Below are 19,746 nucleotides of genomic sequence, written 5' to 3' on the forward strand. Positions count from 1 at the left end.
CGGGTGGCAGCAAATTAGTGGCTCATTTAGTTTCGACAAACCAACGCTGCTTGGGAGGTCGCAACCTCTATCCTCTCCTCCGATCTCCAGTTGTTGCTAGCCAATTTCAAAGTCGAGTTCTTGGCTACTCAAATTCTTAAGAGAAACATAAATTTCTAGGGTTTTAATACTAGTTTTATGATAAATTGCTGAGTATAATTTGATTTTCTTGCATTTGTTAATCAATCAATTACCGATACATGTAATTTACTGGAAATTTGCAATTCTCTGCAGGCAGCTGATCAACAACAGTAATGGCCTCTTTAATTTCTATATTCATTCTTCCTTAATTTACTCATGGTTTTGAGATCTATAGAATTGGTTAATTAGATCAAATCCCATCTCTTATTTTGTCAAACATTTACCAAATTTATATTCTCCTCCACAATCCCTAAATCATTCCCTCTCTCCCTTTCTTAGTGATTTTTGCCTTCTCAAACGATGATGAAAGGTGAAACATTTTGGTCGGTTGCCCATCAGTTATTCCTAACCAATTCAGCCGGTTTCCCTTTTGTTATTACTGCTGCATAAATTAAACGTCAACCGTTGGATTGAAATTGAAGATATTTAATTGTTGATATTAATCAGACTGTAAGATACATTAAACGCAACTTAGGGATTACCTTAAAATTAAGGCAGTTACTTTGCTTACGTTCCTTGTTACATAGTTACAATACTAAGTGGTTTATAATATATTTAGAGCCAAAATTTGAGCTGTATTGATTAAAGGTTGGTCTCTAATTAATACAAAAAAAAAAGTATATTTATTAAAAGTTAAAATTGCCAAATTTACTTACAGTGATGATAATACAAAACACTTTCATTATATTTTCTAATCCCTAGCCCATGTTATAAATTGTCTACTTCTATTTGATTTTAAGTACGATTTTCATGCTTTGTAGTAATATTCCTAAATTTATAAATTTTTTGGTGCCTTGATCAAGAGAACGGATATGAAATTTGAATTCCCGAAACGCAAATCTTTGGAAAAATTGTCAGCCCTTCAATCCAATATTAATTTTAAAAGATTAAGATCGTGTTATGTATCTAAACTCATATGCACCTCATTGCACTAAATTTAACATAAATTTATTTGCTAATTCAACCACCTTGATGAAAGATCTAATAGAGGTCTTTAATTTGAATTCATTTATAGCCATTGATAATGTTGAATCTAACATTCCATAATGCGTCACAATGGTTGTAATTTTAGACCCTTGAATTATATTAGTAAAGTTCATCTAAAGTTTATGGTTACAGACTCACCAAAGTTATCATGTAAATGTCCACACTTGATCAAATTAGAATTTGCCTATATAAAGAAAAGAGAGCTCACAAATGAAGGTGCAGAGTTTAGATGTAAGTTTTGTAGAGAATTTTGGTGTAAATCTAGGGTAAATTTTAGGGCGAAAAAATGTAGTTAATAAGAATAGATTTTTCTCCTCTCTTTTGTTTTCAAATTCTTTGTATTGTGTAATTAAAAAAGAAAATCTTGGTATTGTCCTTTCACACATTTTATTAAATAAAAAGAGTGTTTTTCTTACCAATATGAGTGACTAATTTTCTAAACTTAGGTGAACAATAAATCTCGATGATTTGAATTGTGGATTTAATTACTCTCTCAAATGAATTTAAAGTTTATTGTTTTTACTTACATGTTTGTATGTTATGCTTTTTATCAGTTATTTTCATTCCATATTTATTTGTAAACTTAGAATCCCTTGGATAGATGTGAGAGGTTAAACCTAATGTCGACGGATTAGTGTGTTAGTAAGAATACTCTAATATGATTGTGGCATATATATTATGTACTTAACCCTCATATTTATTCATAGAGTGGTTAATTAAGAACTAAGTCACAATATATCCAAACTAGTAAATAACACAAAATATAAATATAAAAGAGTATTATATCCATGACTTGAATACAAGAGTGGATCTTATAATTTTAGCACTTATTTGATTTAGATTATTTCTTCATATCTTTTTTTTTCAATTATTTTCATTTAATAATTGTCTATTAGATTTTTAATTTCCACGTGGCTTGAGTCGTTAGACCCTCGACTCATCGAGTTATACTATGACTAGTTATTTTTATATTTGAGAGCAATCGACCACTTTTGAGTCATGTAAACTTTTGGCTTTGTTGTTAGGAGTTTTCTAAATTTGGTGTCAATTTCTTTTTTTTCTTTTTTTTTTTTGCTTTTCTAACATAGAGATTTATAAATGTGATGAAGTTATTAGCGTTATCATCACTGTAAGTGAAAAATGACTATTTTATTATGTATTAAATATACACTTTTTAGTGTTAATGACATAACATTTTTTTAATGTAATATAAATTAATAGTTATGGCTACTTTAGAGCTACTCTAAGGTAGAGTATGAATCACAACTACACTCGTAAAGTGATAAATAATAAAAAAATCATTATAAATTTAATTATGTGGTTATGAATGAATATTATATTTTAAAACGGTTCCAACATAGCCAGACCCTAAATTAATTCATAATGTTTCATGTTAGTCAAAAAAAATGTCTAAAGAATTCAGACGATACAATCAAGGACTATGAAAGCATAAGACACTTGATTGGTTAATTTTAAAAAATTCAAAATTTTAATATATTTTTTTTAAAAGGGGGTGGTATACGCGTATAAGTAACGGAGAAAATGACCTCATCATCATTACAATCGGGAGCCTCAAGTCTAAAGAGCGGCACTCTCCACATCAAAAGTCATGATTAGCGTCACTTAACTCAAACCAACTTTCCTAATCTTTCAGCGTCTCATTAATTAATTAATTAATTAATCAAATCTAAATAATACAATGTATTAGAAAAGAAATCTAAAATAAAACAATAATTTACAAAATAATAATAAGATATGCTGTCGCGTTGTCACATGGACGCCAGTGTGCGCCAGCGAATCTCATCGCCGTGTGGGTGCAGAATGTCGTGTGTGTGGGCTGCGCGATCAATCTTCGATTTCTCCAATATTCATTTGTTTTTTTCACGAATACATTATAAATTAATTAATGATGAAATAAATCAATAATCATCAATTAAATATCTGATTTGTTACAAACGGTTAAGAATTGATGACCATACCCACCTGACACGTCAACAATCACTCTTTGTTTGAGTTATTTTATTTTATTCCATTTTATTTTATTTTGAAAAGACGCCTTGTGAAATTAACAACACACATTACAATTTACACACACCCGCACTCTACACTCTCTCAGTCATATATATACGTTGTATATTCATCGCTTGAGTACTCGAACGCTTCATTAACTCGCAGCTTTTCAGCTTCTCTCTTTTAGGTTCTCTCTCTATCTCTGAGATTTTAGAAACATTTCTGTTTGGATGCCGAGAAAAAATGCAATTTTATGTTCTTTTGCAGTGTTTTGTTTTTGCTTTTTTTTTTTTTTTGGTCGCCGCGTTTTAGCAAAATGCTACTCGGAAACGATGAAGATAATGTTAAAAATGGGAAAATTGGTCTCGACTTTAAAAACGCTTACTGTTTTTGAACCGTTCGTGTATAATTTTTTTAGTTCCTTTTTTTTATTTTGTTAATTTTAGTTTCTTACAGCCACAGATCTTGATCTATATCTGGCTTTTTTTTTTAATTTTATTTATTTTTGGATGAACTTTTTGAATTTTAATTTGGAGTGTTAGAGTCCTTGTTTGAAGATGTAAAAGCAGAGAATGACTTGTTTTCTGCGTAGCTTATACTGCATGTGTTATTTCTCGTTGCGATTTTTCTATTTCATCGTAATTCAGTATAGTTAAAATTTCATGCAAGAGCGTTGCTCTTTAAAGCCACTCAATACGTTGTTCCTTTATTATTATTATTATTATTATTAATCTTGTGGCTACATCTGGACGATGCTCCAAGTCATTTTATAGTACATCGATTCTTGCTCATATTCTGTGCGAGATTTGGGCTAAAGCTATTGTGTTTTTGCTGTCATATTATTTTTGCTGTTCTTGTTATAAAACTTTTAGCATTCGTGTACGAATCTGAAATGTTACTTTTAAATATAGCAAGTATCAGACTTATGCGGTTTTTTACTTTGATTATTATTATAGCATCATTATGTTGGATGATTCAAAGGGGCCCTGGGCTGTTCATGCATGTGCCTTTAGTATTTTTGGTTTCAGTTTTTTGGTGATGCATTATTGTAAAATTGTTTAGATCAATTATGGATGACCTTTTCATTTAGTTCCCCTATTGAGCATGGTAGGTAATACTCATGTTGAAATTTGGTGTATGTGTGTTTGGCGATTTTGACTTGAGGATCTATTAAGTTATGTAACCATTTTGCTAGTTATATCTTCTAAAGTTTTGCGTTTCCCCACCTTAATTTACAAGCATTACATTTCACTGTTCTTGAATACCTTGTAACTAGACATACAGTTTTGCGTTACCCGAGCAGACTTGATTTGTTTTCTAATTACACTCTTTGTTCTCTATGTTGAAGTGTGTTTACTTCCTACCATGTCGGATCTTGAGGCACCGCTGCGCCCAAAAAGGAAAAAGGGAATTGTGGACTTTCTTGTCCAGTTCCGATGGATCCTCGTTGTTTTTGTTGTCCTCCCCATCTCTGTCACCATTTACTTCCTCATATATCTTGGAGATGTCAAATCTGATATGAAGTCCTACAAGAAGCGTCAAAAGGAGCATGATGAAAATGTCAAGAAAGTTGTTAAACGGCTGAAAGAGAGGAATCCATCAAAGGATGGTCTTGTCTGCACAGCTCGTAAACCCTGGATCGCAGTTGGAATGAGGAATGTGGACTACAAGCGAGCGCGGCATTTTGAAGTTGACTTATCAGCTTTTCGTAACATCCTTGACATTGACAAAGATAGAATGATTGCAAAAGTTGAGCCTCTTGTCAACATGGGGCAAATCAGCAGAGCTACATGCCCAATGAACCTTTCCCTTGCAGTGGTTGCGGAGCTTGATGATCTTACTGTTGGTGGCCTTATCAATGGCTATGGAATTGAAGGAAGTTCTCACATCTATGGCCTATTTTCTGATACTGTTGTTGCATATGAGATTGTTCTGGCAGATGGCCAAGTTGTCAGAGCCACCAAGGACAATGAGTATAAAGATATTTTCTATGCAATTCCATGGTCTCAGGGGACACTAGGGCTTCTTGTCTCGGCTGAGATCAAGCTTATACCCATTAAGGAATACATGAAGCTGACTTACAAACCTGTAGTGAGTAATCTAAGAGAGATTGCACAGGCCTATGCAGACTCTTTTGCTCCAAGAGATGGGGATCAGGACAATCAAGCTAAGGTTCCAGACTTCGTAGAAGGCATGATTTACACTTCAACAGAAGCTGTATTTATGACAGGGAGATATGCCTCAAAAGAAGAGGCCAAGAAAAAGGGAAATGTAATTAACAGCGTCGGTTGGTGGTTTAAACCATGGTTCTATCAGCATGCAGCCACAGCTCTTAAGAGAGGGGAGTTCACAGAGTACATACCCACAAGAGAGTATTACCACAGGCACACAAGGTCTTTGTACTGGGAGGGAAAACTCATCCTACCATTTGGAGATCAATTTTGGTTCAGGTTTCTCTTCGGCTGGATGATGCCACCCAAGGTTTCTTTGCTTAAGGCTACTCAAGGTGAAGCCATCAGAAACTACTACCATCAGAATCATGTCATCCAGGACATGCTTGTTCCTCTCTACAAGGTTGGAGATGCCCTGGAGTGGCAACACCATGAGATGGAGGTAAACATGTCTTTTTCTGCTCCCGCATTCAATTACTCTTTTTCTTTTTAATCTTCTTTCCTTGCTTTCTTTTTGGCGTAATTTTAGTTGCATTAATATTCTATTGAAATTTGTGTTGGTTTGAATGTGAAATGAAGTCACCCAATTGTCATTGCTACTTTCCCTGAAGATTGCAACAAGTAAAACAAGTTTTATTTTCCCTGAAAAACAAGATTGTCTAATGCTTGGAGGTAATAGAAACACATGAACAGGTGCTTGAAACCATATCTGAAGCAGGATATGATTTCAACACGAAGTCATACAGAATATGATTAACTTAGAGTCAATTTAAGAAATCAAGGGTTTTTCCTTTAATTTTTTATTATAAATGTTAAAGCAAATGATAGCTGTCCTTTGGGTCTGTTTGGAGCATTCTAGGAGGTTTTTTGTAGATAGACTACAGCTGAAGGATCAGAAGTGGCAAAGAAAGACCTTAATATGTAGAGGTAAATATAAAAGAGGGTAAACATAGTCATTGCAGCTAGTAGTTTTGGCAATCGAAATATCCTGACATCAAATTGTAGGCTGAAAACTTTTCTTCATATTCTTTGTTTCAAAGTAAAAGTTGTCTTTTTGTCAACTTTTTGAACTTGGATGGCCAAGCGAACATGGTTTATTTGGTGGTCAGTTATGTCTTTTTTTTTTTTTGAAAATATTTTATGTTTGTTGGGTGTGCTCAGAAGCAGCTTCTGTATTATTAAAGCTTTTGTAAGTCTCTACTGAGTTGCTAACTGAATATGCAGTGTCTGTGATCCCTAATTGGAGTTGGACAATATAGATTCTAAAAGATTGTTGGCCTTGTGCCCAAATTGGGAACGCTAGTGTTACTAGTTGTGGTCCCACAGTTTTTTATTATTATCATCAAGGACTCTAGTTTGTTGATATAATTAGCATTTCCCTTCCTAATTCTTCAGGTATACCCACTTTGGCTCTGTCCACATCGGCTGTACAAGCTTCCATACAAAACTATGGTGTATCCTGAGCCAGGCTTTGAGCACCATCGCAGACAGGGAGACACTTCTTACGCTCAGATGTATACAGATGTTGGGGTCTACTATGCACCAGGTCCTATCTTGAGGGGTGAAGTATTTGATGGTGCAGAAGCAGTTCGTAAAATGGAGCAGTGGCTGATTGAGAATGATGGGTTTCAGCCACAGTATGCAGTGTCTGAACTGAGTGAAAAGAACTTTTGGAGGATGTTTGATGCCGATCTGTATGAGAAATGCAGGAAAAAGTATAAAGCTGTGGGAACCTTCATGAGTGTGTACTACAAGTCCAAGAAAGGAAGGAAGACCGAAAAGGAGGTGCAAGAAGCCGAACAAGCCCAACTTGAGCCTGCTTATGCAGAGGTTGACCAGCCCATTGACTGATTTAAAACCGATCTTGGATTAATCGGTAGGATTTCTTGCTTTCCCCACCTTTTCTTGTCTGTGTTTGTCTGTGTTATCCTTTGGATTGTAGTTTTTCCATTCATATGGTATCTACTGCCATTATTGAGTGTGTCGAGTTTCTTAACAGATTAGCGTAAGACTATTTGGATGGTTTTATGACTTTGGACAATGATTTAGACTTAAGACTGGAATGTTTTATGGCTGCTCTCTCTCACTCATAATTTTAGTGCCTATATTTCGCTAATGACATGGTCTGGTATCCGGCTTTTGGCTAATCAATTCTAATAACCAAAATAATTTGTTGGGAGATGACCAGGCTGAGTTTTTGCCATTTTCTTGTCCATTAGTTTGGAAACTGAGCATCAAACGGAGGGCATTAGCTTTGCCTTTTGCAGCGTCCTATTGATATTTTCATTCACGATATTATGTGCAATGATCACAATACAATACAATCAAAGCAATTTGAGCATTTGATCATGGGTGATGCATTAAACTTCAAGTTTTAAAATTTAAATGAAGACCAAGCTTGAAACCTCTAAATACATTTTTATGTGCAATTGCAACTAGTTTTTGTTGAATTTTGATGATACATGCATTGTTTAAGCTGAAACTTGATTAGTGGTGGTCTCTTGGCCATGGCTCCTTGGACTCGCTACAGTGCTTGAAAAATGAGTGAAAGCCCTCTTGTTTGTCTAAAGTAGGCATTATCCCTCGTGTGTTCCTCGTCATAACTTCAGCGGCAAGACAAAAATCTAGGAGGGCAATTCCGTCTTTTGGCTGCGAGTGACAAAAATGCAAGACAAAATTCTAAATAAAAAGCCTATATTCTATTTTATGGGTTACCTATACCGAGACCCATCCTTGAGCTTCTTGCCTCCTCAGTCCAAGCTAATATATTTCCAAATGACAGTTAAAAAAAGAAAAAGAAAACTTCATTTAAATTTAAATATGAACTATAAAAAGAATCAACTCTTCAATGACAATATGAATGAATCCCATATTATTGATTTTGGAAGCTTTCGAACACATATTATTATTCATTCTGCAAATATGCAAGCGAAGGAACTAAGGGCCCATTTGAAAACTTTCGAAATCAAAATTAAACGCCGTTGCCGGGGATCGAACCCGGGTCACCCGCGTGACAGGCGGGAATACTAACCACTATACTACAACGACCTTGTTGATTCCCGATTAAAAGAGCATATTTTTATCTTATCTATATTTTTAATCTTTGCTTCAACTAGCCTCTCTATCCGCTCCTTCCCTTGAACACGCGTTTATTTTTATGACAATTTCGCTGCAACTGAGAAGTGAGACCCTCTTTCAAGGTAAATATAGCATAACGCAGCGTAATGTAAGTGTATTGTCTGAGTTTTAGTTCATGAAGCGGCGTTGGATTTCCATTTTATGGGTCTCAGTTTCTTCCTTTTCGTGTTTATATTTGTTAAGAAAATAATTGCACATCTCTTGTTTGTATAAATGCCCGGCGCATTTCTTGGCTATTACTTTTGCATATGAAAGCTAACCCTTTAGACTTTCATTCCCGTATTTGTATATTTATGTTTATACATTTTGCTTTACCATTTGAAGATTCTATTGGCATTGTTGATACTATGTTAATAAAATCATTTCCACAGGTAAGTTTTTTTTACTGTATTTCGACATGTCAACTTCACTGTCCTCGTGCTACGTTGCTACCGTCTTGCATATCAACCAATTCAAGCAACCAAATCCAAAACCTTGGGCATATTGTTTCTCGCGTCTAGGCCATTCTGTTAGTCATTGCCGAGTTCCATGGAGTTGCAAAATTGTCAGTGATAGACTGCCTGCTATTTCAAATGCTATTGCAAAAGATTCCAAGTCATTCACTGAGGATGAGACGGAATCTTATGACTGGGAAGATCAAGAAGATGTTGAAGAAGATGCAGGATCGCCGTGGGAAGGGGCGATTATATACAAGAGAAACCCTTCCATCACGCATTTGGAATATTGTACAACCTTGGAGAGGCTTGGTTTAGGCAAGCTTTCTACTGAAGTATCGAGGTCTAGGGCTTCGGCCATGGGATTGCGGGTCACAAAAGCCGTGAAAGATTATCCAAATGGAACACCTGTGCAGATTTCAATTGATGTGACAAAGAAGAAGCAAAAGTTGAGGCTCGATGGAATCATTCGAACTGTCCTCACCCTCGGGTGCAACAGGTACTGAATTTGTTTAATTTGCTTTCTCTGCGTATCTTGTTACTTTCATTACATGCTCAAGCTACATGGTTGCTTGGATAACACACGTATTACTTGATTGGATGATCGAGTTTAGAAAGTCCTTGGCTACCAAAGACAATTATTTTGTAAATAAGCGCTCCTTTTGCTTCATTCTTGAAGGGATTTCCATGAGTAAATGGTAGACTGCTTTTAGCCACTATAAGAGAAAATGCAGATAATGATGCTAATCCATACAAGTCAACACATGACACATGAAGAAAAATACAAAGTAGTATTTAGGATCAACTTTGAAGTTATGTGAGAACAGAACCGGCATGTGTTTACATTGTCAACTGTTGTGGTGCATTATCACTGTTAAAAGATTATGGTTTCTTTCTGGTCCTTTTGAATCAAACATAGTTATAAGTTCACGTTTTGTTGAAGGTGTGGTGAGCCAGCCGCTCAGAGTGTGTTTTCCGACTTCTCCGTTTTACTGTCTGAGCAACCCATTGAGGAACCAGAGATTATTGATATAGGAATGATGTTTGGGGAGGATAAATCAAAGTCATCAACTGGAAATGGCTCTGAAGAGGAAGACGATGACGCTTCAATAGATTGGGATGATCGGTTATATTTTCCTCTTGAAGAAAAGGAAATTGATATTTCAAAGAATATTAGAGACATGGTGCATTTGGAAATTACCATAAATGTGATTTGCGATCCAAGTTGCAAAGGGATATGTCTCAAATGTGGCACAAATTTAAACACTAGCACATGTAATTGTAGCAAAGAGGAAGTCAAAGGCAAAACTTATGGTCCTCTTGGAAACTTGAGAAAACAAATGGAAAGAAGATGAGGTTGGGATGAAATTATGTGATCAATTTCTGTCACTGTTTTTGTAATTATTGAGAAAATTAGTCAATTGTCTACACTGCACGGGGTCTTATGAATTTTGTTTTGATGGGGAGATTTCTATACCTATATAGGTAGCATGTGGCCATAATCATTATGTTACTCGTACTTTATCCAAGAAAAATCGGCTTCTAGTTAACCGTTCCATGCAGCAGTCAGAGCGTCTTGCTAAAAGGGCAATCCTCGGCTAATATATTGTGATGTGAAGAATCATAAGAAGCAAGTTAATCATCACTTCAGATGTTGGTACTCCTAACAATCCAATACTAATACTTGATTTTCCAGATCAAAAAGGAATGTGACGCTTCAACCGCATACTTCAATTCACATGAAACAACCCCGGTGATTCTATGTCTCAACAACTTAGACCTCAATAATGATACCAACTCTCTATGCCGAGATTGTTTCCTCTTCAGTATTTGGACATAGGCATGTAACCCGAGCCATTCAACTTCACCCTCTTCCAGTGTAAATGTCGGACAGATATTGGGACCAATAGATAGAGAAGCCATTCTTCTCTTAATCAGCACATGCACATACCTAACAATTAAAAGGAAGAAAGAGAATGTAAATGGAAGGAAATGGAAAAGAAAATAAAAGAGGGCTTCACAGTATGAATGAGAATACTTTTTGCAAGATAACAAAATAGAATTTCACTGTACCTGAAGGATCCTTCAATGATTTTCAAATAGGAAGTTGCTGAGAGATTGCAAATGTATGATAAGTTGGAGATATAACAGTGAAATTTCATTGCAAGTAGCAGAAAAGCTTGGTACATATTCAATCTGACAACGGCAGCAGAGTTTATATTAGAATCAAAAAATATGGGATGGCATTTAGGACCCATGAAGCCACGTAACCTAGACTTTAAATGCTTAGCTGGTTTCCCTTGCCAGCAGACGGTAAGAGTGGAGCTCAAATGGTTATTCAAGTACCTGTTTGATGTACACAACACAAATGGTTCTTACATTATTGAAAACATATTAAGCACGTATTCAAAGATGACACTTCAACACAATATTAATTTGTAACTATCAATCACATGCAAATAATGGAATAATGACACTAGCAGGTTCAAAGATGAATCAGATGACATTGAACAACATCTCAGGTAGAGTATGTGCTGTGCAATAACTAGAACAACAACTAGATAGTATCTTCAAATTAAATCAATTAAATCCCAACTTCAAATGTATTCAATTGCAATGAGAGATTAATCTTAAATCTAGCAAAACAGCGTACCGCATACCTTATTTTTGCAATGCAAATAAAATACTGTTTAATCCAGACAATCTCTTGAAGTACACTTGCAAAAAGTACCCTAAAAAGTTTTTTTTTTTTTTGGGGCTTGGGGGGGGGAGATAACTATTACTGTTGTACTAGTTTCATCTTTGAACTACCAATCAAACATCAAGTTGATGCTTGACTAAGCTGGTGGAAGAAAGAAATTGAAGTCCAACATTCTAGAAAAGCATGGAAGAGAGAGAAAAGGACACGTCTTGTCAGACTGCTATTAGAAATTTCCTGAGTGGATTGTTTTTGGCAATGTTACAACCCTATAGCATTGAAAACTGAGTCTCGAATGAAAATAACTGTTGGCAATCACACCAAAATATCACTAGAGAGAAACCAACCGAAAATTCAATAGGATTCATCTCATACTAGAAACCACGAAACAGAAACAAACCTTGTGTAGTCTCCCTGAACTTCTAAAGTACTAGAGTTGATAAGCAAACCACTCCAGCGAAGAAATGTGATACCATCATGACCTACAAACACTCTGTTTGATGAAAGCCCTAATTTATCTCCAATATCAAAATTTACACCATACTTTTCCTCATTCATGTAGCAATTATACTCCCGAAATCCCCTCTGCAATCTGGAGAAGAAGTAAGCAGCCTGCTTCCTTGAGGTTGATATGAAAAGGAAGTCATCAATAAACCTAAGGAGCATATAATTTGGGAAAGAGCTTGTTGTCTCATCCCCATTAATCTGTTCAGAACTATGACTTCCAGATAGAACTTCAGTAGCAGATTCTCGAATTTTCTCAATAAATGGATAGAGCACATTCCTTTCCATATCTCCATAGTATAAAGAGCAAAGTAGAGAAGATACAACACTTCCCTGAGGTATACCTATACCTTGCAGGTAAAATTTATTATCAAATTGTAGCAGATTGCGCTTTACATGCTCATTTAAAATAAAAAAGAGTTTTTCTTTCTTCACACTGCGGCTCAAACCCTGCCAGAAAAAGGAAACAGAAAAAGATAAATCTTTATTTATTCAATGTAGACAGACTAGATTAGATTGCAGCATTAGCCAGACATCAGTACCCAAAAGAAGAAACCATAAATGGAACACAAAAATGCGACCTACATCAAGATTGGGGAGGGTAACGACAGAGAACAAAACCAGTGAGGTATTCTCTTTGGTAAAATCAACAAGGTTATAAGGGTTATGAAAGCAACGTTTTTTCTTATTATTAAAAAAAATGGAAAAGAACAGAAAGAAACACTACTAGAATACTAGGACATGAAGGTCGAACATTACATTGTCAAATGGCTAGCAGAAATGCAAGAGATTATTTTTCATCTTCCAAGCAGCATCAGGCATGAGAACAGCATTATGTAAGTAGCTGATCCAAGCATTGCATATTTCATTCTGGTTACAAGAGAGTTCTTACCTGACTGACAAGAATTCTCTGCGATGAAGGAAAGGTGAGAGAATTTGTCAATCTTGTATAACTAGTACTGGTATTTTCGTCTGTCAATATAGAATTACCATGAACCCACAAAGATTTCTTCATACAGACAACTTGACAAGACTGTTCAAGAATATATTCATCCTTCAGTATGAGATCATTCATAACTCTAAGCAGTTTATCTTGATCAATAGAATCAAATGCTTTTGATACATCAGAAACCACAAGGAAAACACCAGGAACAGTTATTGATTCCTTCCTCAGACCAATCAGAAATGAACAATACTTTCTGTAGACATCATTGTAGTCAAATACTGATGACCCTAACTTGTCCTGTTCTTTCTGCAGCAAACCTTTTAGAACAACATGCGCATCACGAAGAACATAATTCACAGGCTTGAAGTGGTCAAATTTCACCGATTTATAGTCCAATTGAGCTTTCTTCCACATTCTGGAACTTGTCGCTTCGGAACAGGACTTTTCTGCTAGCATTCTTGATGATGCTTTAAGATTTGCCAGCATTCTTATGCTGTTTTCTTTTGGAAGAAGTCTGAGCTTTGAGAAACCAAAAGATCTTTTATTTATAACACTTCTAACAGCTGCATCATCTAAGTAATTGTAGCTCCTATCTTTCAGGTAAGTGATAGCCTTGTCTGTTAACTTTTTCCAAACTGACTTCCGATAGTAATATATATCTTTTTTCCCATGCTCAATTTCAGTTATATAGAAGTTGGCTTGCACTAAAGGCACAACTAGAAATGAAAAGAACCAAGAAATCCAGTTCATTAAAAGTTCATTTTTCATGTTCAGAAAGGCATCATTCACTTTACTGAATTCTTTATGAATTGTTACATTCTGTCCTGTGGCAGCTTTGAGAATCTGAGCATTCAAGTAGCATGATGAGTGTTTATTAGACAAAAAAGGGAACTTTGAAGTTTTCAATTTATGCACACACTGCTTTAAAGAGAACTTCTCAAATCTTCTTAGCCCAATAAACCTGGAAATATTTCTCCTTAGTACTCTCCAGTTAGCAGGAGTTCCTAGCAAATCTGCAGGAATAATACTCCTACAGACAGCCCATAGAAATGATACCACCTGACTTTTCAAGCAATATGACTTGATTCCCTCAAATTGAGAATCACTTGCTTCCGGCATTTTGGTACTTCTATGAGTTTTCTCATATAATTTTTTATCTGATCCATTCCCCTAAAATACAAAATCTAGAATAAGTCACCTTATTCATAGAAGAAACTGGTGGAAGTAAAATTAATAATTGACAGCTCACACCTATAGCATTATTCATAGTCCTGTAATATCTTCCATTTGTTACAAAAGAAAGAAACAATAAATGAAAATCAAAAAGCGAAGCTCTGTCCGCACAGCCAGATTTTCCATTTCAATGACCACTCATTAATTAATTTTTTTTTTAAAAAAAAGGCATGCAAAAGGAGACCACTAAGGTAACACCACAGTATGTCATCAGAAAGCTTATTAGGCCTTTTTGCACCTAATTAAGCCTTAAAAGTTGAGCTTTAAACCACAAAAATAACTAACCTCAACCGATGATTTTTGCTCAAATGAAGGAATTGCACAATGCTTATCCAACAATCTCAAATGCTGGCAACATTGGGATCTTCGAATTAGAATCTTAACCAACTTAACAAGTGAGTGAAACCTGCAGAACCAGAAACAAAAAGTGTATTGGTAAATGGTGTTAATCTGGATGTCCATGCTCCTATTGAAAGAAATTACCTAATTATTCGTCTCAGGTTTATGATATCATATATCTACCCTACAAATCCCAAAGAAGCTTCCCTTAAGAATCTCAGGATACTATCATAGAATCATCATAATTTTTGCCTAACTAGCTGACAGTGGCCACGCCGATTACTATAAGGTTTCAAATCCTCTTTCACAGTCCAACTGTTGCAACCCTTTCTATCCTGAACATTTTAGAGCTTTCAATTTCCTGTTTGGGCCTGATCAAGAAATACCAATGTCATTGCAACTCAATTGAATGTCTGAAGCTACCATAACTACAAATCACCCATTCCTTTTACCTACTGGAACTGTCACTTATAGCATCTGAAACTCCAAAACAATATTATGAAATTTAAAAACATATTAACCTCAAATTCATTCAATGTGTAATGCTCAACTTACAGACATGTAGATCCAACGAGACAAAACCCATTGCTGTGGGAGCATGGTATTGATTCAGCACCTAGATTTACATCTGATAAACCAAAGATTTTCCTTATAAGAAACTTTGCATCTGCAGAGCTGGGCTTTAGAGAATTCAGTATATCTGAAGATTGTTAAGGTGATGCTAAACTTTTCTAAAATCAAAAGAGGTGCAACAGTACCAGCTTCTTCTCCATTTCTTTTTTCTTTTACAGAAACAAGAAATTTTACTTGAAACAAAAAAAGATACAAATGGGTGGACCAGAAGTCCACAAAAGAAAATGAATACACCAAGAAATACATTAAAGAACACCTAACAACACCTTCCTAATTTCCATAAATAAAACATAAAGGAATATCCTTGAACTCAATTGATATCAATGCCCAAATGGAAGCAACAAAATAAGCATTGTCCCTCAAACAATCAGCACCCTCCTCCCATGGTTCCTAAAATAATTTCTTATTCCTTTCCAACCAAATAACTCAAACAATTACCAAAACACAACAATTCCATAATATAGTTGCCTTTTTACCACCTCAAAGTGCAAAACAAAAAATCCCTGAAAGTATGGAAACACAAGAACACAGAATCATCCAAGATAACCATGCAGTGGACAGCTGCATTCTTTGAGGAGAATATTATGAGAAAAAGGTACGTTGTATAAATGAGAAAATGGATTGCAATCTAGAAAAACCAGCTCAATCATCTTCCAAAAGACAAATTCTTGCCCCATTTCCGACTATCCATTTAAGATTAGAAGAAAGTTTGTTCTACCCTTGAATAACTGACTTCCAAGGTTTCTACCCAAATTTTTATGATCTATTTTACAATCCCTCCCATAGTCGTTAAGCCATATTTGCTTTTACTGATGGCATACCTTGTATCATCATAATCAAGGAGCCACAATATGTTTGAAGGGTCATAGACAGAAAAGCAAGCAGACAAACAATAATGCACTGTACTTGCTACGAACAATCAAATATGACACTCGTGCCTAAAGAATTGTTGAAGTGATCTGCTGTTTAAAGATTTGATAAAGTGATGTGATAATGATGTCCATGGTAAGCATATTTCCAATTTACGAAGGAACACATAAGCTATAAAGCATATTTTAAGATCCTTCAAAGGATACGTTTCCGAGGGAGAACAGTGGAAGAATATTCCAAACTGTAAAATATGGAATGCCTGTCAATATGATTCCCTTTGGTGACTAACAGGGGAGCTTGAAGAATCAAACAGCAAGGGCATTTCTCTTGCATCTGCAGATATATCACAATTAGTAATCTCAACACAATATTCAACAGATGAAATAGTGATAAGAAAATGCCAATCAAGCCATTGGAATACAAATAAGAGGACATGTTCAAGCATGTTTTTCCGGTGTTATAGTACAGTAAATAACTCAAAACAGTTGTTGCATACTTACAAAAAGTTATGTTGAAAATTATTTTAAGCCAAAAATCAAAGTCATCCCTCAGTTTCTTCCAAGAAAATAACCTTTGCAATCTTACCCTGTTGTTAAAGTCATACTGAAGTCTTCCATGTAAACCATCTTTAACAGTACAAGCTGTCCTGCTAGGTGTGGGTTCTTCAAAATTTATTTGCCTACGATTTCTCCGGTGCTGCCAACTAAAAGGTCTGAAGCGCTTTCTAGACTTAGCTGTAACCTGTTTTGAGGTTTCTTGGAGTCTTCCATCTGAATCCCCTTTATTTTTAAGAACAAAAACACTATTTGTCTTGGTAGCGTCCCTAGAGAAAATTAACTGACCATGGCTGTACAGTGAAGGTTCACTGAATGGCCTTAAACAACTTTTGCCATTACAGCCAACACAATTAATGGAACTTGCCTTTTCAGACTCCCTTACAGAAGAATTAGCTGGCTGTCTCTCTGATATTGGACTAACATTATCAACTCTCTTCCTCTTCTTTCGGGGTCCTGGCAAAAGATAAATATAGTATAAGATAAAAGAAACCGGTGAATAATGGAGTATGAAGTATGATATTTAAATATTGATTACCAAATGGGACAAGTGAGGGACTTCGGCAATGAGAGTTTGCTGTCTGATTTGACAACTTACGGCATATATCATTAATAGGGGGACCTGCCACTTGATGATGTTTCTTATGAGGAAGGGGCAAAAATATTGATGAATGCTTTAGTAGATAAACCATGAGATCATCCCCAACCTGTAAGTATGCAATCGTTGCCCAAGTTAGTTACTTTTATAACATAGCCAAAGAACGTAAGTTAACAAACACTTAAAAAATGAAATACCCTTTTTAATAGAAGACACCAAGCTGGACCAGTTAGAAGCTCGAAAATGAAACTCGAACAGTTTTCCTGTTAAACAAAAAATATATATACAAATGAGCAACTATACAGCGCGCCTCCTGCATAGATGTTATGTGGCAGTGTTGGTCACCAAAATGTAAGCAACAATAATCCGCTAGATCACATTCCAGTGAAGCACGCAGTTAACAAGATACAAAACTTGCCCGCCCCCCGGGGGGGGGGGGGGGGGGGTGGGGAAGAGTACTTGCCTTGTCATAAGCACTGCTTATTACATTGGAAGACACTGGATTCTCCGACATTATCATCTCGATAGTCTTTTTGACAATCTGGAGACACAACAGTGACAGTGGCTTAAAAAAAAAAAAAAACATAAATTGTCACTTGGCATTATGGTTACCTGATGCTGGGACCAGCGATTGCGAAGAGAGAAGTGGGAGGGGAGTGGACGAGCATTGTCGTTTATAACAATGTAGCAGTTGTTGAGGAGGTTGCGATAGTCAGTGGGATCGTTGTGCTTGAGAAGAAACGACATGTCGTCTTCAGCGCCGCTGGTGTTTGAGTTCGACGGTGGTAATTGAGTCTGAGTGAATAGGTAAGTGACGGTGTGGGATAAGCTTCGGGCCCGGTCTCTGTACAGCCTCCACAGAACCTCTGGGACCCTCCGTTTGTTCTTCTTCCCCATTTTCTCTCTCTTCTCCAGTTCTCCAGTAGACGCTGATGAGAGGAAAAAGGGAGGGAAATAAATAAAGGAAAATGCTGCAGTGCAATGGAAGGAACCACCTGAATCGACAAAATTACAACTTTGACCTTTGACCCATAAATTGTTTTTTACTTTTTCCAATTTCCATGCACTACCCTCGTACGCGTGCCATAAAAAACAGGATATACAGGAACAGCTAAGCAATAATATGCCACGTCATCAAAAGTCCTCATATGCGCTGACGTCGCACGGGGTTGGGTCGGCCACGTAACCCTTTTCCCCTTTGCCTCCATTTAAAATCACTTTCGTGAATTTCAAAGAAAGAGAGTAAGAAAGAGAGAGTCGGTTAGCCAAACAAAACGAAAGTAAAATAAGATCTCACCGCGATTTGTTTTCAAATAGAAGGCATTTCTTGACGGCCTAACAGACAATATCAAAATCCAAATCCCAAAATCGAAGGTTTTAATTAGGGTTTTGACGTCTCCTTCGTAGGCAGATCTATCTCTATGGTGAGTTACCTTTCGTTTTCTTTGTATAATTTTTTTCTTTTAAAATTTTCCATGCCCTGTCGATTCGTTTATGGTTTTTTTTTCCTATTGTTTGAGTTTGTTATTTCTTATTGCAATTTTTTTTCCAAATAATTTTCTCTTTTTCTGGTGTGTGGCCAACGATGTAGACAATACTTGAAAGACAACGGAATTGATTTGTTGGCTTTCTTTGACTTACGAGAATCAACAGAGCTTGTATAAATCACGCGCTTTTGCTCCTCTTTTCAAGTTTTTTTTTTCTATAATTATGTTTTTGTATTATACATTTTTACAGCACGTGGAATTTTTCTCCTGTTCATACTTAGATTCGGTCGACTGAGGCTGGCACAATGATATAAATACATGATTGGATTAACTGTTATGTTCATGCACGTGCTATAAATGGCGTACTCTGTTCTGATGTAGGATACCGGAAAAATGCAGAGTGCTGTGCTCGCTCTATCAGAAGATGAAATTCTGCCTGTGAGTGCAGTTTTGAATGCAATAAGAGATCTTGGGGATGAAGCAGTGGAACAGTGTGATCCTCAAATTATTACTCAAGCTTCTTCTCTAAGTACTATTTTCAATCCTACGTTGTGTGTCATTCTTTATATATGTGTATATATATTCTCAATCCTGTATCTATAATTTAGAAAGCCATGATTGTATTCCTGTCTACAGGTCTTGGAGTAGTGAGAATCAGTTCTTGTTTGTTTCCGTAAAATGAGACATAAAATTCACTTGCGCATATGGAATTTTTTTGGGGTCATATCTTCTGTATAATTTATTTATGTTTTTGAATAATAGTTTTTTTACCTATTAAATAACTCCCCTCCCCCCCCCCCCCTTTTCTAAACTCCGTATGGGGATTTGCTGGGTTTCTGAGGGGTTTTGTTTGGTGGCATTAATTTTATTGGAAATCCCCCAAAAAGTTTTTTGGAAAAAAAAAATTTACTTCCCATGAAATTTCTTTTTTTTTTGCCTTTTGAGAAATAATCATGAAAATTTT

General features: G+C 35.9%; 4 protein-coding genes and 1 non-coding gene across 8 annotated transcripts in view; 3 read left to right on the plus strand and 2 right to left on the minus strand.

Moving 5' to 3' along the window:
- Window positions 1-3,221: 3,221 nt before the first annotated feature.
- Window positions 3,222-7,422, plus strand: LOC18044079 (delta(24)-sterol reductase). Of its 2 annotated transcripts, none has more exons than XM_024186546.1 (3): window positions 3,222-3,364; window positions 4,526-5,790; window positions 6,744-7,422. In XM_024186546.1, exons 2-3 carry the CDS (start codon window positions 4,543-4,545, stop codon window positions 7,197-7,199), a joined length of 1,704 nt encoding a protein of 567 aa, XP_024042314.1. In that variant the 5' UTR covers window positions 3,222-3,364; window positions 4,526-4,542; the 3' UTR covers window positions 7,200-7,422. The 2 variants fall into 2 exon arrangements, with proteins under 2 accessions (XP_024042314.1, XP_024042315.1); XM_024186547.1 differs by having other exon boundaries at window positions 3,222-3,360.
- A 902-nt stretch (window positions 7,423-8,324) lies between these two features.
- TRNAD-GUC lies at window positions 8,325-8,396 on the minus strand. The gene has a single exon. It is a non-coding gene; the product is annotated as a tRNA-Asp (tRNA).
- An 84-nt stretch (window positions 8,397-8,480) lies between these two features.
- LOC18044080 (large ribosomal RNA subunit accumulation protein YCED homolog 1, chloroplastic) lies at window positions 8,481-10,288 on the plus strand. The gene is made up of 3 exons (XM_006437447.2): window positions 8,481-8,548; window positions 8,858-9,419; window positions 9,864-10,288. Exons 1-3 carry the CDS (start codon window positions 8,506-8,508, stop codon window positions 10,273-10,275), a joined length of 1,017 nt encoding a protein of 338 aa, XP_006437510.2. The 5' UTR covers window positions 8,481-8,505; the 3' UTR covers window positions 10,276-10,288.
- Window positions 10,289-10,576: 288 nt separating this feature from the next.
- On the minus strand, window positions 10,577-18,228 carry LOC18044081 (telomerase reverse transcriptase). 2 transcript variants are annotated; one of them, XM_024185825.1, is made up of 12 exons: window positions 17,908-18,228; window positions 17,759-17,836; window positions 17,493-17,558; window positions 17,236-17,404; window positions 16,729-17,153; window positions 16,350-16,476; window positions 15,196-15,340; window positions 14,587-14,707; window positions 13,015-14,238; window positions 12,019-12,572; window positions 10,994-11,266; window positions 10,577-10,871 (listed from the first exon to the last, which is right to left on the minus strand). In XM_024185825.1, exons 1-12 carry the CDS (start codon window positions 18,190-18,192, stop codon window positions 10,598-10,600), a joined length of 3,741 nt encoding a protein of 1,246 aa, XP_024041593.1. In that variant the 5' UTR covers window positions 18,193-18,228; the 3' UTR covers window positions 10,577-10,597. The 2 variants fall into 2 exon arrangements, with proteins under 2 accessions (XP_024041593.1, XP_024041594.1); XM_024185826.1 differs by lacking the exon at window positions 17,759-17,836.
- Window positions 18,229-18,522: 294 nt separating this feature from the next.
- Window positions 18,523-19,746, plus strand: part of LOC18044083 (anamorsin homolog) — a 3,261-nt gene continuing 2,037 nt past the window's right edge. The window contains exons 1-3 of one of the 2 annotated variants that reach the window (XM_024185966.1): window positions 18,523-18,719; window positions 18,887-18,953; window positions 19,164-19,311. In XM_024185966.1, the coding sequence (XP_024041734.1) occupies window positions 19,176-19,311 (136 nt within the window). In that variant the 5' untranslated portion in view covers window positions 18,523-18,719; window positions 18,887-18,953; window positions 19,164-19,175. The remainder of the gene's footprint in view (window positions 18,720-18,886; window positions 18,954-19,163; window positions 19,312-19,746) is intronic. The other variant, XM_006437450.2, reaches the window with a different exon arrangement.

The sequence above is a fragment of the Citrus clementina genome, unplaced genomic scaffold (genome assembly GCF_000493195.1).
Source record: "Citrus clementina cultivar Clemenules unplaced genomic scaffold, Citrus_clementina_v1.0 scaffold_4, whole genome shotgun sequence".
NCBI classification, from domain to species: Eukaryota; Viridiplantae; Streptophyta; class Magnoliopsida; order Sapindales; family Rutaceae; genus Citrus; species Citrus x clementina.

Excerpts from the sequence above, each read along its gene's own strand:
- LOC18044079 (XM_024186546.1), top strand. The coding sequence starts at position 4,543 with ATGTCGGATCTTGAGGCACCGCTGCGCCCAAAAAGGAAAAAGGGAATT. Across the intron at positions 5,791-6,743 it reads GGCAACACCATGAGATGGAG|GTATACCCACTTTGGCTCTG; the intron begins GTAAACATGTCT and ends CTAATTCTTCAG.
- LOC18044080 (XM_006437447.2), top strand. The coding sequence starts at position 8,506 with ATGACAATTTCGCTGCAACTGAGAAGTGAGACCCTCTTTCAAG. Across the intron at positions 8,549-8,857 it reads AAGTGAGACCCTCTTTCAAG|GTAAGTTTTTTTTACTGTAT; the intron begins GTAAATATAGCA and ends TCATTTCCACAG. Across the intron at positions 9,420-9,863 it reads CTCACCCTCGGGTGCAACAG|GTGTGGTGAGCCAGCCGCTC; the intron begins GTACTGAATTTG and ends GTTTTGTTGAAG.
- LOC18044081 (XM_024185825.1), bottom strand. The coding sequence starts at position 18,192 with ATGGGGAAGAAGAACAAACGGAGGGTCCCAGAGGTTCTGTGGAGGCTG. Across the intron at positions 14,239-14,586 it reads AGCAAAAATCATCGGTTGAG|GGGAATGGATCAGATAAAAA; the intron begins GTTAGTTATTTT and ends TTTGTATTTTAG. Across the intron at positions 11,267-12,018 it reads GTTCAGGGAGACTACACAAG|GTACTTGAATAACCATTTGA; the intron begins GTTTGTTTCTGT and ends TACATCAAACAG.